The sequence below is a fragment of the Colletes latitarsis genome, chromosome 7 (genome assembly GCF_051014445.1).
Source record: "Colletes latitarsis isolate SP2378_abdomen chromosome 7, iyColLati1, whole genome shotgun sequence".
In the NCBI taxonomy this organism is placed as follows: Eukaryota; Metazoa; Arthropoda; class Insecta; order Hymenoptera; family Colletidae; genus Colletes; species Colletes latitarsis.
In genome coordinates this window covers 19,232,627-19,254,822 of record NC_135140.1, presented here as the reverse complement: position 1 = coordinate 19,254,822, position 22,196 = coordinate 19,232,627, and the positions used below count along the sequence as shown (strand labels likewise).

The 22,196-nt window shown below is 40.2% G+C and overlaps 3 protein-coding genes across 6 annotated transcripts; all 3 read left to right on the top strand.

Moving 5' to 3' along the window:
• The first annotated feature begins 7,225 nt into the window (after positions 1-7,225).
• Positions 7,226-10,920, top strand: LOC143343283 (uncharacterized). Its single transcript, XM_076768031.1, has 6 exons — positions 7,226-7,556; positions 7,671-7,831; positions 9,105-9,242; positions 9,420-9,627; positions 9,697-9,841; positions 9,899-10,920. The coding sequence occupies exons 1-6, from the start codon at positions 7,403-7,405 to the stop codon at positions 10,089-10,091; spliced, it is 999 nt and encodes a 332-aa protein (XP_076624146.1). The 5' UTR covers positions 7,226-7,402; the 3' UTR covers positions 10,092-10,920.
• A 1,085-nt stretch (positions 10,921-12,005) lies between these two features.
• LOC143343282 (mitochondrial amidoxime-reducing component 1) lies at positions 12,006-16,337 on the top strand. Of its 2 annotated transcripts, XM_076768029.1 has the most exons (7): positions 12,006-12,222; positions 13,493-13,863; positions 14,386-14,637; positions 14,717-14,840; positions 14,932-15,137; positions 15,552-15,623; positions 15,982-16,337. In XM_076768029.1, exons 1-7 carry the CDS (start codon positions 12,208-12,210, stop codon positions 16,151-16,153), a joined length of 1,212 nt encoding a protein of 403 aa, XP_076624144.1. In that variant the 5' UTR covers positions 12,006-12,207; the 3' UTR covers positions 16,154-16,337. The 2 variants fall into 2 exon arrangements, with proteins under 2 accessions (XP_076624144.1, XP_076624145.1); XM_076768030.1 differs by lacking the exon at positions 15,552-15,623 and having other exon boundaries at positions 12,008-12,222.
• Positions 16,338-16,576: 239 nt separating this feature from the next.
• Naglu (N-acetyl-alpha-glucosaminidase) lies at positions 16,577-21,444 on the top strand. 3 transcript variants are annotated; one of them, XM_076768025.1, is made up of 14 exons: positions 16,582-17,179; positions 17,338-17,501; positions 17,853-18,031; positions 18,107-18,325; positions 18,425-18,652; positions 18,734-18,797; positions 18,878-19,023; positions 19,476-19,560; positions 19,661-19,810; positions 19,976-20,118; positions 20,239-20,398; positions 20,518-20,708; positions 20,773-21,158; positions 21,244-21,444. In XM_076768025.1, the coding sequence occupies exons 1-14, from the start codon at positions 17,095-17,097 to the stop codon at positions 21,348-21,350; spliced, it is 2,307 nt and encodes a 768-aa protein (XP_076624140.1). In that variant the 5' UTR covers positions 16,582-17,094; the 3' UTR covers positions 21,351-21,444. The 3 variants fall into 3 exon arrangements, with proteins under 3 accessions (XP_076624141.1, XP_076624140.1, XP_076624142.1); XM_076768026.1 differs by lacking the exon at positions 21,244-21,444 and having other exon boundaries at positions 16,577-17,179; positions 20,796-21,030; XM_076768027.1 differs by lacking the exon at positions 16,582-17,179 and having other exon boundaries at positions 17,379-17,501; positions 17,663-18,031; positions 21,244-21,442.
• Positions 21,445-22,196: the final 752 nt, after the last annotated feature.

The following is a 22,196-nucleotide window of genomic DNA, read 5'->3' as shown; positions in this document are numbered from 1 at the left end:
ACCGTGATTATCGTCAACACCCTGAAGCGAAAAGAGTTTGATTCGCACGTTACGAGGAACAAAGAGCGAAAGCAAAGAACGAACGAACCAAGCTGGAGCGATGATCCTCCGCCTTAACCGCTTCGTACGTACTCATACACACTCACACACGCGCACACATACACTACACGTACACAGCTACGACATATTAACGAAAAAATATCGATGAGAAGCGCGCATCGGCCTGAATAAATCATATTAATTAATATTAATAACAACTAATAACGCTGTTGCTCCTGATAATTGTATATAGACGTGTAATGTTATAGTAACAACCATTAGAGGGGCGTACATTATACATATTATACATAATACAACATATTATAACGATCGAGACTAAATCTCTCGCCGTGCGATTTTGACTACTTAACGAACGAATAAACTTAAACAGCAACGTGTAACACGAATTTACTGAGGAGCGACGGAAGCAGGATGCTGACGACGATGCAGACACGATGACGGGAGAGGAAGGGAACGTCCGACGGGTCGATCGTTTAGATGGGTGGGTGGCTCGAATCGAAATTGTCAGGTCGAATCTCGATTTGTCGCGTTCAGATCAGCTGGCTTCCCTACCTCTGTCGTTCTAACCTCGCTTTCGTTCTCTCCGCGGCGTTCGTCGCATCCTGGGCTGAGAATGGCGCGAAGAGATCGACGCATCGTGCCCGTAAAATAGTATACAATTAAACTACAAGTAATAGATCGTATTACCTATTGTATTATCGATATCGTGTTAAGCATGTACGACTAATCTCGAGGATCGAGGGGGATAGGACGGGACGGGACCCCGCGAGGTTGCCCGGCGACCTAGCGGCGGGTTCTGGCGTTAACTTCGGGCTCAACCGTCGACCGTCACGCCACAGATGACGAACGTAACGAAATGATGGAACGTATTTGGCACAAAGAAAAACGAGAATCGTCGAGGATTAGCTTTATAGGTTACTATAAAGTGTACATTAGATGTAACGTTGCGTACTCGGGGAAGAAACACGAGCAAGAATGTCTCGTTGCCAGGAGCCTCGAGGTTGCGAAGATCGATAAATTTCGATGACTTGCACTTTGATATGACGCGACCGTAGGCTTAAGATACCGTTAGCGGAACACTCAATTTTGCAACGAAACGAGAAAGAGGACATCTCTCCCATTTTCTAGAACCATTGTCAATGCCCTGAACGAGTTTTAGCCCAACAACCTTCATTATTCCTCACCGTCGTGTAGCTGTCCTCGAAGGGACGCTACGAACGCCATTTTGATCATCGTCACGAATCCTTACGGGAAGTTGACGCCTCGTCTGGCAACGAGTCATTCACCCGTCCGATCATCCGGCGCGTTGTTCTTCGTTCGATTAGACGAGCTAGACAGACAGGTCTCGTAATCAGGTAGGTAGGTTAGGTAGGTCGATAGATAGGTAGATACCTAAAGACAGGGCGGCGATAGGCAGAGACTACGGTCGCGTACCGTTATTTCGTGTTTGAAAAAAAAAAACAAAACCGAAAAGAAAAGACACCGATCCAACCGAGGACGAGGGAAGGTATCTGCCAGGAGAAACCTCGTGGACGACAGAAGGAGGAGGAAGAGGACGGAGAACAAAAGAACTCTAAACGGACTATTAAAGTAGTTAAGGAACACCGAGATCAGCCGGAGGGACTTCTTTTATAGTGTTACCTAATATTAATACCAGTTTACCGTTACTCTTGACTACTACTAGTACGCCTAATTACTATACCGAAGTAACTACTACAACGACTACTAGTAAGCGCTTATTAAAAAGAGATTAACGAAGATCTACTACAGCCAGCCTAGTCCCAGTTTAACCTGTGCTAACCGTAGACGTTACTACCGTTACTATCTACCGGCACTAATGTTACTATCATCGTCACTGTTTCGTTCGATCGTCGTTATGTGTGATCAGAGTGGTGTTTGCGGTACCACCCGTGGCCCCAGCCCTCTTGGATACATAAAAAACACAACCAGAGTACCTAGTTTAACGGGATACTCTTGTCGGGGGTAGCCTTTCAGCGACTATTCCAAATTGTTACGTTTCTTCGCGAGTTCGAGCCCCATCGATGCCCCCTTCCACGCGTTTCCAGGTCCGAACAGATCTGTAGTCCCAAAAAAGGAGCCACGGGAGCAGCCGCTAGGCCACTAAACGATGTAAACACCAATGAAAACGAATCAAGCGAAGCGCTGTTAGCGTTTACCGTCGACACATTCACTAGTGGCTGGCGCGATCATCACTGCCGGGACTATCATCGTCATCTTTGTTCATTCGATCATCCGATCAGGGTACAGGCGGCCGACAGTCGTGGACGACGAGTTTCTAATTGTTAACCCGTGCTACTAACGTTACTTATTCTATACTAATATCGATACTGTCGCTATAGTCGATACGCAATACTATGATCGTTTTTCGTACAGTCGTTGAGAACGTCGCGGACATTATACCGGGGGGTTCGAACCAACGCGACTGAGACGAAACGTACGCGAGCGCTACGTCTGCGCCGCCCTTTGCACAGGTGTACGCTACCTGGTGATGTGATGTCGGTGAATTCGCGATGGGAACCTCGCTCTTCCAGCGTACCTTGACCATTTTCGACTGCCGTACTTTCAAACCTTCGTCGCTGTTTCGTCAAACCGCTAGGGAACCTGGGCAGTTGGACCCCCCCACCCCTTTGGTTAAGAGACGACACCCTGTCATTCTTTTTGAAATTTTATCGAAACAGGACACGTAAAGATGCGTGAAACAACGGGGATTATGGGTAGCGGGGTCAGATCGTTTACACTCGTTCATGAAACCGCGTGGTCAAATGTAAAGCTTACATGAAATATTATCGTCGTTTTTCTGTTGTCGAACTTCATTGCAAAGAGTAAGTTTCAAGATGAGAAAAGAGGAGTAACCGGAGGAGAGTAGAAAACAAAGAGACGAGTGTAAGCGATCGAAGAACGCTACGTTAATCATAGTCCTGGATCAATTTGTCAACGCCTTCTCGATCTTTCATCGACCTTATGATGTCATATCACTAATATCGCGTCGTTTCCACCTGTCTTGTCCTTCCTCCTACCCATAACCTTCCTTCGGTAGCTAGTATCGAGTCCCCTGACCGGCCTAAATTTATTTCTACTCATTGCTCACGATTAATCCGTGCGACCATGCGATTGATGACCAGTGAGGAAACCGTTCAATAATTCGATCAGCGTGACAGTAGAAATATTGCAACCGCGAATGAACAAAGACTGAAGACTCCACGTTCGTTCAGCCGAGGCTCCTCTGAATGCCCTGAAATTCACTCAAATCTAACTTCAACATTTAAACTAGATCCACCAATCTTAGAACTGATCCAAATTATTAACCTAGATAAATCTACTTTAACCCAATCTTTAGTTCGTACAAGGCCTGGAACAGAGTTACTTGATCTACTACCAAATTTAGTTTAACATAATCTATTCCCTAACTTGATCTACATCCTACAGACCTGGTCCAGGCATAACTAGTTTAACACAGATCCTAACCAATCAATTCAGGTCCAATTTGAACGTAACTATCAGGCCTATAGATTAAGCGAATCGTCACGAATCAAGCCGTTTCTCACTGGTCATCATCGGCGCGTTTACGTCGGTCATGGACCGAGGCTTGGTGCAGAGAGGAAGTGTAACGAAGAATACGTGTAACTCTCGGATTAATAAGATCCGGGATGCCATAAGAAAACGTGTATCGAGCGTCGTCGGAACGATAAGTTCGTTCGATTTTGCAGAACGATGGCAACAAATTGTACAGCTTCGTTGGCTTCTCTTTAACTTGGCGACTTGGACATGTCAACGAACTGAACCGAAGTCGAACCGTATTGTACACCTTCGAGCATAATTCGATTACGTAAATATATCCTTTCAGTACTTCACCAATTCTTCGTTTGTCTTTGAAATTACTATTCGACTCCACGAAGATGGTGCACTGTAAAGTTAAAGTCGTAAAAAGCGTTTGTTCGCGAGCCCTGATACAAAACATTGACCAAACGTCTGCAAACGGACATTATATATCGGCTGAAAGTTTTATTGCAATTCCCTATTCGCACGTTATTCGCGCAAAAGCTATCGAGATTCAGTTCCTCCGTTGTCCAAGAGTCGCTAGACTTGACGAAATTGATTTCGAATTGAACAATACCACGACGACGTCCATCGCGTTTCCATGCTTGTTGTGCGACGAATGTTTCTATGTACGTGTACAACTTTAACTTGATAGCCTACGAATAGGGACGGATCCAGATTCTTAACAATGAAGGGTGGGGGAGGGCGTATAGATCGCACGAACCCTATTACATTACTCGAACAACGTCGAAATCGCCGAGAGAACGATTTCGAGGGGCAAGTGCGACGAGCTTGATCGAACAATAAATTTTACTTTTGATTTTCTCGAGTCCTTCGTTCGAATTCGAACGGTCCTACATCTCCCCCCACCGCCACACCTGCTGGATTCGCCCTCGCCTACGAATTATTGTACGGTACCGCCGTGTAAGAGTGTAAAGGAGTTGATTTTCTAGTCAGGTACGAGTTACAAAATAATTTTACGTTGGCAGTCAGTAATTTTTACATTGCTGTGAATATGTAAGACGTTTCTTCTTCTTTCCGTTAATTTTCTTTTCATCGTCGCGTCCAGACGAGCGATCTTAAACAGACACAAACACACACGCGCGCGTACACGCATACACACAAACACACATACACGTCGAGAAACAACAGAGACGGCGATTATAAGATACGATTTCGATTAATATATTAATTAAGGATTATTCTTATTATTACGATTATTATTATTATTATTGCAAATGATTATGAGTATGGTTATTATTGATTATTACCATCATCGATTATTAGTTACTATCACTACAGTCATATAATACCTTTGTAAATGAGAATCAAGACACTGACGGCTAGGGAAAAAAACTTAATAAATTGAAATTCTATTAACCCAAACGCGTTCGATTGTTATTCCGCCGCTACGGTTGTGTCTCTTCCTCTTTCAGGTGGAGTGAGACGTTTCGTGGACTTCGATATTCTATTCTAAACTATGGAAGGTAAGATGATCGTTGTAAACGACTCAGAAGACTTGGAAAACTATCATTAAATCATGCATAAGAGTGTAGAACATTGTTTTTTCCACCAACAACACATTAAATACCAAAAATTCGTCTTCGAACCTGTCTTTTAAGTTACGACGAAGGTAAAATGAGAGTTGGATTTGTGTGAATTTTCGAAAAGAATACAGTACGCTAACAATAAGTCAAGAAGTGTCTGCACAAGTGTCCACGAACACATCTAACTCTGTTCGTGGCTACGTTTGCTTATCGTTCTACTATTCAGCTTATATCGGTCCAGGTTATCGACTTCGTGCAGACTATTGTTCATCTACCAAAAGACTGAATCATGGGTTTCGTCGTAACATCCATTCTTCTCAGTGAAAATGCAATCTCAGACGTTCCCATGTTTATTCCATGACCATAGTTCGAAATAGGGTTGTACTTTCGAATGACACAGGTAGATAAAGATGAAACTTACAAGCAACTAATAAGTTTGAAGTTGAAGTATACATCTACAAAGTAGACTAATGTATGTTACGATATTTCCAATGACTTGCCAAAATTTCAAATAACTAAGAGCTGATAAAAGGTTTACCTTCTATTTGCCAGTCGAAATTTTAACATAGATAAAAAACTTCCTCGTGTTATCAGGATTCTAATTTAGCTACTAATGAACTTTGTATTGCTAATCTTTTATCATCTGTCTTTGGGGTTTTTTATACTCCTCACGTACAGTACAAATAATACCGAACTTTTCCCAGTTTGTCAAACGTTACCATTTCAATAAGTGACATACATGAATACGATGAATCTCAATAAGACTTCTGTTATTGATGTATTCCATTCTTTAAGTATTGCAGCGTTATGTTACCCCGTCATCTTTTGATAATTCTCAATACGTTCAAAGAAACAAGAATTTTTTTAGGAAAAATGGCCTAGTTATCCATTTCTTAAGAACAGGTGATACGTCAAATGTGATGAATTACAGATCTGTTTGCGTCAAAAACATAATGCCCGAAGTTTTTGAAAACAATTTAGAAGCATTCTGTAATAGTTCCCCTCGTAACTCTCCTCGCTTGATTTAAGCATAATCAATCTTGTTGACGTATAATACACGTAAGAGAAAGGAGTATGTTAAATAAACGCCAATATGACATTGATCATCTTTTTAAGAACTGTACAAACAAATTTGCCTCAATAGATACTTATGCAGAATCTTGAAATCATTCAGATGCTGAACTTCCTAGACCTCTACCTGATCCGTAAATCCAAATGATGAATTATTGCAATAATATTGAAAAGAAGAGGTAGTCATCTAAGCAGATGTTCCTGAGATATTAAACTGCCTCGTTTAATATCGAACGTGTAAATTATCCTAAATAGAATGCTACGAATAATCGTGACTGCGTTGATCAATACAGTCCGCACCCTCATCGAACGCGATGATAGAGTCAACCTTATCGAGGACAATTAACTAGCACAAGCGTGACGAAAGGCAATGTGGTGTTAAAGGTTTGAAAGTCTTGGCTTTGTCAGGCTATCAGGCTATCAGGCTATCAGGCTATCTAACACCATCAAGAAATCTGCTTAACTTAGGACAAGTACAATAATACTCGCAAGAGAAAGTAGTCTACACACATGTTCCTATACCAAACTGCTTCTAAAGATACCAAACGTTTCCCCTAAGGACTTAACATACAAATTATTCTAAATAGAATGCTATGAATAAATCATCGTGTCGATCAATACCAAACTTTCATCTAGTCAACATTCTTGCGTAAACTAACCAACACGATCGAACCGTAACAATCTCAGCCCCTCGAGACCCATTAGGCCCAAAAACTCGATCGATCCACCTGTCTCCAAAAAATAAAATTGACCTGATCTATCAGGATCTCGGTCGCCTCTATCGACTGTCAAACAAGTACTCTGCTGTAAGCAATCAGTGTTAAGCAACTCATCAAGGGAAATCCAAAATTCTGCGACTCAACGATACCCCTGGACCTCCAAAATCTAGGACACACCTGGAGCACCCAGAGCATGCGCTGATCAACAATATCAGTTGCATGACGTACGCACGGTCGTTCGACGAGATCAGTGTGTCACCTCTTTCGTCGCGAAAGATGTGGTGAACGCAATCAGTATCGCGTCATCGTTTATTAGCGATGTTACCAAGCAAGGATACGCGGGTGTATCTATCGGTCGTACGCCTCGCGACGTGTCAGTCCAATCGCGTCGAGCGACCGAGTTCGACGCACCGCGTGCACCCTTCCACATGACGAGAGTCCTTCTAGATGGAGGTCCACGAAAACGGTGTCGCGCGAGTAAGTCAAACTGATCATTCGCGATTGACCGCCATGGCCAGCACGAGGGACCTCACAGAGATGACCGCGGAGCAGCTGCAGGAGTTCCTGGATTCGTTCGACGTCGTCCTATCGGATTGCGATGGCGAGTGTTACCTCTCCAGTTACCACAGACGGAGATTCAGATGAAGAAATTATAGTCATTCAACCGTCTGGATTCGGTCCAGAGCTGATAGTGGTATCATTGTTATTGTATCAGGTGTCCTATGGCGCCTCCAGAACCCGATCCCTGGCGCGATGCAGACGGTAAACAGGCTAAAGGAGCTGGGGAAGAAGGTGTACCTTCTGACGAACAACAGCACGATAAGCATCGATCGATACTGTGAGAAAATGGATGAAGGTGGCTTGAAAGTAAAACCAGTGAGTAGATGATTTTCTTTGCCAGTGACCTGGTCAGTATCGAGACGCGAGAGTGATAGAAATGTTTGGTAATGATGAGTATGGTAGATGAACACATCCATGCCACGACTAACACACCGATGTATGCGATTGGGCATACTTTATTCCAAAAATAGGAATTGGTGCATGAGATTATTACACATATTCGTATTTCAAACTATAGGTGGTGGTGTGCATGATAGTTGAGCATGTCGTTACTTCAAATAGTAGCGCAATATCTTGTTAGGTAACGTATGTACATGTGGACCTAGCGTGACTGATAAGAAAAGGACTAAAAGCTGTTTTAAATGGCACTACGTGGAAATTATAGTCAATACTTTTCCTAAAAAGACACCCAAGTTTCTTCAAAATGTGATTTTGATTCCAAGATATTCTAATGTAAATTCTATTGTATAAAATATGCATCCGTGATCTATCGCGGGGGTTTATCGTGTATGTTCTGTATGAACTTTTATTATTTAAATGCACATGCTATAACGTTATCTTACACAGATTTCAAAGTTAAAAGACCATTTATTATACACATTAGCGTACTAAAAAAAATGTTTTTCCATATTGGAATGTACCTCGATGCTATGCAATATGATATCGTCATTAATCTTTTACAAAGTTTTCAACTCATTTTCATAGTCGTAAAGTTTGTTCTTTACGTCATAACGTTCAGAAGCATTTTTGCATTTTATTTAAATATTATGTAACATGGAATATTACGCAACTTTGGTGCTTCAATTACAGGTATGCCAAATATATACATACATAATAAAATTCATTTGCAAATTTTCAGTAAATTGGTATTCAAAACGCAACACAAAACATACCATCCGACATCTGTGAATGAATGTTTATCATTATCGATATCATAATAAAGATGCAAAAACGGTTTTACTAATTATTTTTCTGAGTTTGACGATAAATATGGAAGCAATAACCTTATCTCTTACGAACGTACACATAACTGCTTGTACTGTGTGAATATCCTGTTTCTGTAGCTAGTAAGTGGTATTTGTGTGGTTCGTACGTGATGTAATAAATAATATTTGAAATACCAACACCTAACAATGGAGCGGGAAAGACAGAAATCTAATTTAAAAATATTTTATGAACTTATTTGCTTAACTTTTATTAGATGTCTTTTCACGTCTTATCTTTACGTTCCACGACCGTGATAAAAGAGGCAACTGCTCACGCTATCATTACACACCGTATGAACATCATAAAATGTAACATTTTGTAGGACCATATAATAAACACGGCGAAAGTGATCAGCTGGTATTTGAAGAAGATTAATTTTCGCGACGAAGTATTCCTGATTTCCACCACAGCGTTTCGACAAATTTTACTCGAGAGTGGCATCAAACTGGCGCCCGAAAACGTGAGTATATTCAGATTAATGTATTCTTTTCGAAAAGCAAACAATTTTTGTATAATAGATGGAATAGCAAAGTATCGGTTCTCATTGTAATACAAATTTTGCCAGTTATATTACACTCTAAGGATTTAAAAAATTGTTTATAATCGACGAAACGTAAAATTGTTGGTCTTCCTTTAGCTAGAAGTGACAGAATTGGACCAGGCGGCGACGGTAAAGACAGTACAGGGTCTGCCTTCGATCAAAGCAGTGGTCGTTGATTTTTCTATACGTTTTGACTGGGCAAAATTAGCTTTCGCAATTTCCTGCCTGAAAGAGAAGGACGTTCTGTACCTGACCGGTGCTCAGGACGACTGGGTCATTTGTGGACACAACATAAGGATCTTAGGTACTGCTTTATATTGGTCAATTCACATCATTAAACACGATAATAATAACAATAGCTATTACTTTCCAGGATCTGGTCCTCTGATCGATATAATTACCACGAAGAGTGGACGAACGCCAATCGAATGCGCGAAACCTAGCGAAGTTCTGAAAGAGTACGTCCTAAAGAACTGCGAAGTGAAGGATCCGAAACGATGTTTAATCATCGGCGACACGTGAGTTCGATTTTTTATTATGATAATCGCGATCGTTACGTTGTCTCATCGTTTCAGGATACACCACGACATGAAATTCGGAACATTGTGCGGATTTAAGAAGCTCTTCGTCGACACAGGCGTCGACAAAATAGAAGAAGCGACACAGAATCAGGAAGAGCGACCAGACTTTTATATTCCTAGTTTAGGGTTGCTGTGCCCTGTTCTCGATTCTCTGCAGAATTCCTCTGCGAACGGGAAACACAGTTAACGACGACGCGATAGTTAAGAACTAGTACAAATTACTAAAAGTTATCGATCGAGTGAAAACAAATATATGAAATTGAGAAAAAGGTCTACGCAGAAATTCAAGTTTCGTTTATTCATGGATCACTATTCTTCATTATCGAATGTTTTCGGTAAATGTAAAGAAATGTTACTGTTAGGAAGTATATTAACGAACGAATTTCCGTAGATAGTTTCTTGCCAATCTTGTACACGAGAACTGGTTGTGCCTGAGCGAGGTCTTTTCCGAGTATCAAAACTGGTTTACTCAAGTTGAACTCGAAAATTTCATGTCTTCCTTTTCAAAAGAAATCTTATTCCTATAAATGGACGACTTGTCCGATGAGAAAAGGAATTTTACAAACTGAACAGTACTGAAACTGTTTTTAAAATCGAGAAAATGAAATGGAAGTTCAAGTTGGTTATGCTTTGGTAGTGAGACTAATGCTACGAACACTACAAAATTAAATACGTTCTAACTTTGTAAAGGAATAAACTTCATTCTGCTCGAGTAACTTTTGGATACGAAAGAAACTGAGGCGTTCAGAACATGTTAATTTGGTATTCTCAGATCAATTTAGAATAAATAAAATAAAACGTTAAACAGAATATTGTCTTTCAATTGTAGAGTGCCTACATATGATCAATAAATATTTAGAGAAATAATTTTACCAATTAAACAAAAAGACAATAGTATTAATTATGTTCCAAAGTCAAATACAAATTATTTAGGCGACATTAGAAGTAAAATAAATTTATTTATGTTTACTTTACTGTAATCGAGAGGAATAATAAAATATTATTTGTATACAACACATACGTATTTTCAATATTAAATTTCAGCACTATTTTTGATAAATAATAATGATCAAATAAACAGCAAAAACTAATGAGCTTGAAATCATCTTAGCTGATATATTCCCCATCCTATTCGACCACTATTCTTTAGCTCTCGAGGTAATAGATGTCACAGTGATATAGGACGATTCCTCCAAATGCAGACTCGAAAGGAATGTCGGTGATAATACCGTATACGTTTACGTCGTGGCTCGATATCGATATTGCTTCATCCATTGGTCAACGATGACAACTACTGCACCGGACACAACTCTATTTGTAAGAGTTTAGGCGGGAACATTCCTCTCGAATCTACTGGCGAGAGAATCGCCCTATACATAGCCTCATCCTTGAACGAACAAAATTCTGCAAGCGGTTTCTGTTGAATTTCTTTGCTACTTTTTACATTTCTACTTCGAATTCGGTGCTCTGGGCCTCAAAAGGTGAGAAAATCGGCTAACGAAAAATCTGAGCCAATCATAACATGTCCCGATACCTTCCACTTCAATTTCTCCGTAGTTTGTTCGTGTTTGACAAGTCACGTGCGACCTAATGTCATCTTGGCTAGCCAAAACACGTGTAGCCGACCGTAAAGTTTCCACGCGAGACTCTCGAGTACCATTTAAATGTTACACGTCAGCTAACGGTGTCAAGTCCACAAGCATCATTAATATTCATGTCGCCTTCTTCAGCCATTATACCTGTTAAAAATTCCGTTTCCTAACCATCAAACGAGCGGAACGAGACACTCAACGCGACGAAAAGTGAAACTAAATGCTAAGATTTAGTTAACAGCCTAATACTTTCATGTCACCCTTTAAACGCGTCACTCGAACAGAGAACACGGATTCCAGAGCCACTGTCGTAACTAGTCGAGACAAAACTGGACCACCGATAATATTCTCGTGCTACCACGTGCGCCTGCCAGATGCTTCTGCCATGATACGACTGGGTAGTGGTTCTATTGAGATAAAAAGTTATCGACTTTAGAAAAATTAGCCAGCAGACACGTGATAATTAAAAGCATCGACGATTCACTGGCGCCGTTCAATGAGTTCCTAGACGACTGGTGGACAGCGCACAATCGCCTACGATAGAGGCCTGCGCCCGATAATGTCGCGGAGTAGGGCAGAGGGAGTCGACGCGTTGCATAATATCAGCAGAGTCGGTAGGAGTCGGAAATGTGCGAGGAACGCGGGTGAATCTGCCACGCCGCGCGTCGAACAACAGTATCCTTCCGCAAGGGACACCGGTATCGAAGGAACATGCAAGGACACCCGGTAGGTTGAATCTCTTTAAGCCTCTTTGGATACAGAATTCGTGGTCAAGTTATTTCGTGGGTTACATCGACGACTAACAGGACACTTTCAGTGATAAAATCCAGGATTGATGTTTGATAAAAAAAATTAAATCTGAAGTTTGTGAAGTTTGGTTGAAAAGAGGAATTGTAAGCAAGTAATTCCAAAGGTGACAAAAACATGTTGTTCGTGAGGGTCTTGAGTTATACTTTGGAAGTTTACGCAAAGATTTAGTTAGAAAAATTAGTTACTCCTCTGTGGGCAATGTAATGAAGCCTGCACTGTTTTTGTTAGATTCTTAAAAATATTCTAAATTGAACTTGCGTCTAAAAACTACACAGTTAAAATAATCGTAGGATTACATTTTTGGGTAGTTAAGGAGAATAAGTAAAATATGGAGTTTTGGAAATATACGAAGCTTCGATGATCCACGAAGAGATCTGAGCAACTCCTAAAATTATTCTGAGCAGTCTATTTCTATTGGTAGAAACAAACTTCCTTCCGGGATAGTGCCCAAAAAGAGTAAAGAAATAAATAATCCATTGTAAGCCTCTTTGCCTAGACTGGTGGAGAATTCGATTAAGAAACATTGACACAATACTCAGTAGCGGCGTCACGTGTTTAGTAGAACTGCAAGCACTCGAGCACGAACTACAAAAACAAACGTGCAAATAAATGGTCATCGTTTACTGACGTATAAAAATGCTTATTCGATCAAATAACTGTGAAGATAAGCATTTTTTCGATCAGTGTAAAACGTTCTTCGATTCAGATTATCATTTTTATTGGAACAAACAATGCATCAAAAGTTATTCAATTTTTGTTCATTATGCAAAACCTTTATCTAAAAATTATCCTACCAGTCTAGAGATTAATGTCTCAGACGTCTGGATTTGTCACGTTATCAGTTAAAACTACCAAGATAATACAAAAATATAATACGATTTCGGATGATCATGAAATCACAAGAAAAGTAACCTAGAAAAAAGATAGTCGTTAATCGGATTGTTTGTTGTTTCAAAGTGAGTCATTTCCTTACTGTATGCCATATCATGCTCCTGATAACAATGAAGATAATGACAAGATTATGATCGACATCTTGCACGTTTGAATTAGTAGAGTGATCTACGAATAGCATTCAAATAGTTGTTCGAATATAGAAAAATTCGAAAAGTGGTCCCAATACAAAATTTACTTCTTTAATATAATTCAAAAAATAATCATTTCCAATCGAGAATTATCTCGTCTTCAGGATTGGCGACCCACGGTGGTGGTGACGTGCAGTTTGACTATAGTTCTCCTAGTGATCATGTGGAACATAAAGAGAAATTACCCAAACAAGTCGAAAAAGACGACAGAGGACGACACAAAGGAAGACGAGGAAGTTCACGAAGAAATCACTACCTGCAAAAATAACATAAATCACAAAATCGACGTTGCGGTGTGCCCCACCAACGACACGATTCCCGAATTACCCGATCCAAAATGGATGAAAGTGGGTCAAATTCAAGAACTATACGCGTACCCTTTAAAATCTGGACGAGGACAGGACGTGAAGGAATGCAATTTCACAGAATTTGGCATAAGTATTGAGAAGGAAGGGCGGTTCACCCTTCGAGACAGGTGAAACTTTTTGTATTATTTACTTAGATACTCGATGCTCTAGAAAATATCGTTTGACTTCAAACGCGTCACTTCAATCCTTCATTTGTTACTTAACATTCATTAACGATGCACAGCGTAAAATAAATTCATTAGACCTATTAAGTTGTTTCGTAAGCCTGTATGATACATGCAATTGAGAATTGCAAAAATGAATCTTCCATAATTTTATTCGACATAATCTGAATACGAATCGAAAACTCTTTTCCCGTTTTACAATCCGTGGCATCGTAAACAAGTTATGAATAATTAAAGTTCTGCGCGTTTGAGCGCATGGAGAGATGTTGGATGAGCGCGTGCGCAGTCCCGCGATCAGCTGACATCAGCAAAGTTTAACTGCTCGTATTTTGATAACGAAGCTATGGATTGCAAAACAGTAAACAATTTTTCGATTTTTTTTCGCGAGAAGATTAAACGTTTATAGAATAATTTTACGATCGCAATACTTTACGAAGTAATTCATGAAATTTCATTGTTTATCAGAATGTTTCTAGTGTACAACGAGGAAACTGGCCGTTTCCAAACTGGAAGACAGTACCCAACGCTGATTCTAGTTAGCCTATCCGCGGTAGACGAATCCAAGGTGAAACTCGAAGCCGTAGGGATGCCCAGTGTAATTTTCAATGTGCCAAAATGTTCAGAGGACAGTCCCGAAGCCGTTCAATGCACCATGTGGTGGGGAGAGCCAGTGAAGTGTATCGATTGTGGCCCAGAACCTGCTGAATGGTTATCAAGGTTCGAAGAACATGACGTTAGAAGCAAAAAAAAAAAAAATCGATATCTTGAATCAATCACTACGTTTCATTCGTTCTAGATTTTTAACTGGAATAAATTCCGGATTACGATTGGGCTGTGCACTGATGGACAGACGAAACATTTCCGTTGGTCCCTGGGAAAAGTATACAAAAGTATACAAGACTCTCAGAAACGAGGACACTGTAAGGCCAAAGAATTAGAACCTTATCGGATGTAAAAATTTTAATGTTCGAATATTTCGAACGAACCATACCTAGAACAAATATCTTTCAGGGCTTGTTTAGCGATTTGGCCAGCTACATGCTGATGTCCACGCGATCCGTCGAGATGCTGAACGAGAAACTGGAGAGACCAGTACCTGCCTTACAATTCCGTCCAAATATTTTGGTTTCTACGCAGGAACCGTTCGAAGACGACAACTGGGAGTGGATAAAAATTGGCGAACAAGTTGTGATCAGAAACGTCAAACCGTGTACTAGGTACGACAGAAACATTTTCAAATTCTAGCCTGTAACAAATTACTACTAACTAAAAAAAACTGAAGTATAGTGCTATGTGCTGACATTCTACGGTAGTCGAGACAATCATTGATTACTTAAAGCCAATTCTTTTTCCTTTATCATATGCCAACTAATCTACGTTCGAGTGGCAGTACATGCTTGGACATGCGGGAGGAATAGCGTCTTCGTGGCCTTCAGCGGCTAGTTCATTTTGTCCTAACGAGAAATGAAAAGAACTAACACTGACCTATAGTCGAAATTACATGATCAAAGAAATATTAATTGGAAAAAATAGCTAGATACTAACCGAGCAAGGGTAAACTACTAACCGAATATTTTCGAAATTAAAAGTTTCGTTTCTCGGAAGTTTCGTGAAGATTACTATCGTTGCAGATGCAAATTAATTCAAGTAAACCCTGACACTGGCATTATGGATGAACAGGAACCATCGAAAACTCTAAAAACGTATGATCATTCAATACTACCATTGTTCAACTGAGCGTGAGACGTTCAAGGCTCCATTTTCTAAATTTCTTATAAAAAATTTGCTCTGTTAGTTTCATTGCATAAAAATTTATATTATCTTCTATGTAATTTTGATATATGATCGATCTCAAAGGATTACACTAGTTTCAAACTTGATAGATTCCAAAGAAATATATTATTTTTGCATTCATCAAGGTTTCCAAGCACTTTACAATTTAAACATTTCCCATGGAAGTGGGGAAAGTCGAAGAAATTTTTTATTATTGATTTTCAAATACCTCTAAAACTGATTAAACCTATTCGTTCTACGAGCGAAAAACGTCTCGATCATTTTCAGTTTTCGAGAACAAACAGCCCCGAAACAAGTTGCGCTCGAAGGAAAAGTACCAGCAATAGGAATACTATGTGGACTATACGTTCCAGGGAAAGTAAAACTTGGAGACGATGTGTTCGTTCATGTGCCTAATGGTTCCTCCGTAGAAACGAATCATCGGGAAACCACGAGCTAGAAAGTAGGTTAAACTTAAAAACGCGCCACTAATGTTAACCCAGCAATTTGGAAACGAATACTTCGAAAGTGTTTCCTAAGAAATTCAGGTATTAGAAGACAATACGATATACAATTTTTGATTACAATTATTGTTGACGAGAAACCAGATAAATAAATAAAGCTACGATTGTTATAGAAAGACTAAACTATTTTATCTGGTAGAGCTGGCCTCTGCTGACCACTCCTGATACTTCTGACAACATATAACAATTACTACTTGCTACTGCTTGTCCCTACTGATCTCAGCTAGCCTCAGTTTGCCTCCACTGGCCTTTGCAGCCCTTTGGGGGGCCCTGCTGGCATCTGCTGACCAGTGCAAATTGCTAATTTCATTTAACTTTTTCATATGATTGCTATGTACGTTACGAGAAGGCAAATGTGAGCCTTTCACTCTCGACTCCCACGAGACGGTCCGAAATTACTTTGGGCAGCTTAGCAGAATCGAAAACGAGGGCATGTATCAGTTTGCCTTTGTCGACTCTCCGAAACTTTACGAGCTCACGTACGCGTGATCTGACATAGTGTGAGAAAGTGGAATCAAGTGTCCCCAGGGCTCCGTCAGGCATCTTTGACCGCGGTTTGAGGTTCACTGGTACAAATGGACTGGAACAGCTGTGAACAACGAATAGCCTTTTGCGCATGCACGTGGCGCATCTCGATACTAAAGTGGGGGTAACTTCTTTGTCGTCATGTCGTCAACGTGCGTCCATCAGTCCATTTAGTATCCAGTAGTATAACAAAGCCTCGTGCTATTAAGCGTATACACATACATAAATAGCAGAGGCTTCATGGAGTGATAAGAAATGGCGTCAGAAGTGGGAAAACGTCCTGCATTCGTAGTTCTCTCCTCTTTTCATCATTCGCCACTTCAAAACACAAGATACTACACATTCCCGTACAATGTCGGCGGTAAGGTTATTGTACACGTCCAGCGTTATCGTTTTTGGGCTAATGGTGGTGTGCAGTCAACGTATAAAGCAGGACGGTAAGTGTAAACAAATTTAAATATTTCTAAGCTATAGTGAGAATTCATAACTTGGGGGAAAAGGGTAAGTAGAGAATTATGCGTACAAATCTACTCGAACAAAATTTTAAATATGGAGTAATATTTCCGTATTATAAGGGAGACGAAAAATTTTCTAGCCTTTCAGGGCACCCTGGGGCACATAAGACCTCAATCTTCACCGGAAGTGCAAATAAAAGCAGCCGAAGGCGTCGCCCAAAGACTATTAGGCGCGGAACGAGCTAATTTGTTCGTAATGATCGTGGATCCTGATCTTGGACCTATTGGAAAGGACACTTTCACAGTAATTTGCATATATTATACGATAACGCGTATAACTAAAATGAGTAATTTTCAACTACTGTTCAATTATCCGATCGAAAATAATCTACAATAATCCGAGGACTGCTTCTATAATACACAAGCTGTATCTTTATTTATCTTTAACGCCCATTTTCTATCTAGTTAGGTTTGAGGATGATCGCAAACGGTTGGAAGAACTCTTAGTCAACGACCAACGATCAAAAAATAATAACAACAAACTGAACTGTTGCGAAAATAATGAAAAATTTGAGAGATCCTATGGTAGACATTGATGACGGCTGTTTGGGGGCTATAAACGAGGAAATGATGGACTTAAATATTTGTTTCTCAGATAAGAAAAACTCCACTCGATCAAATTGAGATCGTCGGTACCTCCGGTGTGACGGTTGCATGGGGCTTACATTATTACCTGAAGAACTACTGCAACGTTCACGTATCGTGGGAGGGAAGCCAGCTCGAACTCCCAAACACACTGCCAGACGTTCGCGTAAATGTCACCTCGAATGACAGGTTGTTGGCAGTCGTAAATAGTTAGCAACTGCCACCTTTATTTCCACATGATCGAATGTTTGGATTCTCTAACAGGTTCAGATACTATCAAAACGTATGCACCATGGGATACAGCTCTGCATGGTGGCAGTGGGATCAGTGGGAAAGGAATATCGACTGGATGGCTCTTAATGGAATTAATTTGGCGCTTGCATTCAATGGCCAGGAGGCTATTTGGCGAAGAGTATACCTGGAGATGAATTTGACCCAACACGAGATCAACGAACATTTCGGGGGACCTGCCTTCTTACCTTGGTAAGGTTCTGTATTATTGATTTTCATGAAATATCAATCGTGCTCAGATTACGAATCTCGCAAGTTACTTAAACAAAACATTGTCATACTTCTCTTTAGGATTAGAATGGGCAACATTCGTGGATTGGGTGGTACTCTAAGCTCAAACTGGCACGAGAGATCGCTCCGTTTGCAGCATCGAATCCTCCAAAGGATGAGGGATCTTGGAATCATTCCTGTCCTACCAGCGTTCGCAGGACACGTGCCAAGAGCGTTCTCCAGGCTATTTCCTATGGCAAACATAACTAAAACAGACCCCTGGAACCATTTCTCGGACAAGTATTGTTGGTAAGTGTTCCGAAAAATATATTAAATCGTAAGAGTTTTGATTAAAGATACCTACAATCATTTGTCTCGATGTCACTTCAGCCCCTCTCTCCTGGAGCCTACGGATCCACTGTTTCAGGCGATCGGCGAGAAGTTTTTGGAAACGGTAACTGAAAATTATAGAAATTCCGCTGGCAAAAAGTATAATCGTAGCGTTCTTCGGCCACTTACGTTTCCGTTTTGCAGTATATCGAGGAGTTTGGCACCGATCATGTCTACAATTGCGACACTTTCAACGAAAACGAACCGTACAGCACTGAGCTGAAGTATCTGAGGAACATAGGGCATTCGGTTTTCTCAGCCATGAACAGCGTTGATCCAAAAGCAATATGGTAATTATATACAGGGTGTTCGGTCACTCTTATCTTACCCACTTTCGAGAAAAAAATTCGAGTAAGTGCTGAAAGTTTTGGGTGAAAAAAAGACTTTCGAATCGTCTTGGAAAAATTATTTTTAGCTACAGGGGTCAATTGCAAGCATTTTTGGTCATTATACATACCCCCGAAATCCTACTCAGTTTCGAGAAAAAAATTCAGTACGAGCGGAACTTTAAACGTTAATAACTTTTTAACGAAGCCTCCATCAACAAATTGGTATTCTTGATTTTCGTCTTATTTTTGCCTCTAGAATCCCCCATTAAAATTATTCCCAGGGGTGGCCGAACACCCTGTATGTAACAACTGTACAGTATAAATTACGTTCGTCTACCATCGTGCTTAATTGATTCCCTAGTTAAACGATTTCTTTCCATTTCTGCAATTTTGAAGTGCAATTATCATTCAAGGATAATGCAAGGCTGGCTATTCGTCCATAGCATGACATTCTGGACCGAGCCTAGAGTAAAGGCCTTTCTGTCGTCAGTTCCACTTGTAAGTACTGATCAGAATCTTACGCTACCTGTTTCTGTCGCCGAATTAAATCAATTCAATACGGAAACATTGTCTCGAAATAGTAGATTTCTCGTTTCAGGGGAAGATGATAGTCTTGGACCTGCAGTCCGAACAGTTTCCTCAGTACAACAGATTCAAATCTTATTATGGCCATGCGTTCATTTGGTGCATGTTGCACAACTTTGGCGGAACACTCGGCATGTTTGGTTCTGCTCAAATTATCAACCGTGTGAGTAAATCTCTTCGTAGTTGGAGAAAATAATAGTAGCTGTCCACCCCCACCAGCACATAACGCCATCTGAACACCTTGCAAGATCTTTCCACCTAAAACAAATAAAAAGTGATGATTAATAAAAGTTGAAGATGAACGTCAACAGATGTGTTGTTCTTGTAGCGTGTTTTTGAAGCAAGAAACATGAACGACAGCACGATGGTGGGAACGGGCCTAACACCTGAAGGCATAAACCAGAACTACGTCATCTATGATTTGATGAATGAAATGGCCTATCGTCAGAAACGCGTGAATTTGGACAATTGGTGAGATCAAATCGTCAGAATGGCTACGATTGGGAGATGGTGTCAGCTAATTTTTTGACAGAGACTAGAAGTAATTTCGACTATAAAAGGTTGAAACATCCTATCATTCATTCGATTCAGGTTCGAAAATTACGCCAGTCGCAGATACGGGGCGTGGAACGAGTACTCAGCGAAGGCTTGGAAGAGTTTGAGAAGAACGATCTACAACTTCAGTGGAACAGGAAGAGTGAGAGGACGTTACGTGATTACTGCACGTCCAAGTTTGAAATTGACGCCATGGGTCAGTGAATTATATTGCCGTCGAAAGTTAATACGCCTTATCAAAGGGAGTCAAAATGTTACTGACTCTTCTATCTTGTAAAATTTTTTCCAAATCGAATTTTAATTACTTTTACGTAGGCTTGGTACGATCGTGCCTCGTTTTTCGACGCGTGGTACGTATTTCTGCAAGCAAGACACGGACGAAGGAATAGCACCCTTTATCAACACGACGTCGTCGATCTGACTAGGCAAGCTCTTCAACTGAAGGCAGATGATCTTTACGTCCAATTAATGGACGCTTTTAAAAATACAAACGTCACTGAGTTCAAGTGAGTATAAACCAATATACATTCTCATCATTTTACATCTCGAACTGTACTGCAATTGTTCCAGATCAAACGCTAATGCGCTTATAGAGCTCTTCGACGATTTGGAGTCGATACTGGCCTCTGGAAGAGCTTTCCTGTTGGGCACGTGGTTGGAGGAAGCGAAAAATGTAACGACTAACAAAGCAGAGAAACAATTATACGAATACAACGCCAGAAATCAGATTACTTTGTGGGGGCCGCGTGGAGAAATAAGGGACTACGCGAACAAACAATGGTCCGGCGTCATTGTGGATTATTTCAAGCCACGTTGGGCTATTTTTCTCGGCGCACTCGAAACTTCCCTCATCCAAAAGACGAAACTGAACGTCACGGAAATTAACGAGAGCATATTCGAAATGGTCGAGAAACCATTCACATTTTCCCGGAAACTTTATGCGACAGAACCGAAGGGTGTGTAGGAAAGATTTAATTTACACAACTTTAATTTTGAAATTTAAAATGTAAATTGAAGATTTTTAACAATGTTCTTTTGCAGGAGACTGTATCGAGATAGCAATGAAAATTTTGACAAAGTGGCATAAACCATCGAAACAAAAGAGACGATCGTACTTTAGAATCAAGAACCTAAATGGAAGGAAGTAACAGATTTTTCTAAACATTTGTAAAAAAAAGTATTTTACTACGAGAATAAATCAAGTAAACACGAAAACATGTGGAGGATTTATTAAAACACAATTAAATATTGTAAACGTTGTTGTTACTGTAAATTAGGGTTATGTTGTCTTACAACGCAGACTCGAGGAGGGCGCCACAAATCACAACCCAACTTCCGGTTAGTAGAATACACCAATCACGTGTGACCTATCAGAAGACGGAACAAGTCGATGTTTTCCCGCCTAAATATATTAGCTTCAAGGCCGGACTATGCTTTTAGAGGCCCGCGGCAAAAATGACCGTATATCGTTTCCCTAATTCACCATTTTTTTTATTTCGAGTACTCGTCACGGATTAACTAAAACTTGAAATTTCATTCCGTAGTAATATATTTATAATGAAAGAGTTCGTAAATAGTACAATTAATACATTCTCTAAATTAAAAATAGAAAAAAATAATTTTATGTACATCATGTGTGATTAATATTTATTCATGCATGCTTCTCTTTAAAATATTATTGTGTCTTGTGCCATCTTCTGTTCAGCAACGTGCTTGATACAAACCTAGTATCAGTCTACATCCACATAATTTAGAAGTGTATGCTCGCTGCAATTACACACAGCATATTTGAACCCTGGTTATAATATTTTGATTTGTTGGACTTGCTTGATTTCCCATACTCTATTAAATTATGTTAATTTACATACTTAATTACTCCTTATCTCGCTGCTGGTATACTTTCAACACTAGAATAGAAAAAGGAGAAGGAAGGGGAACGAAACTGTCTATGTAACAAATACTATTATTGAATTCTTGAAATAAAAAAATCGTTT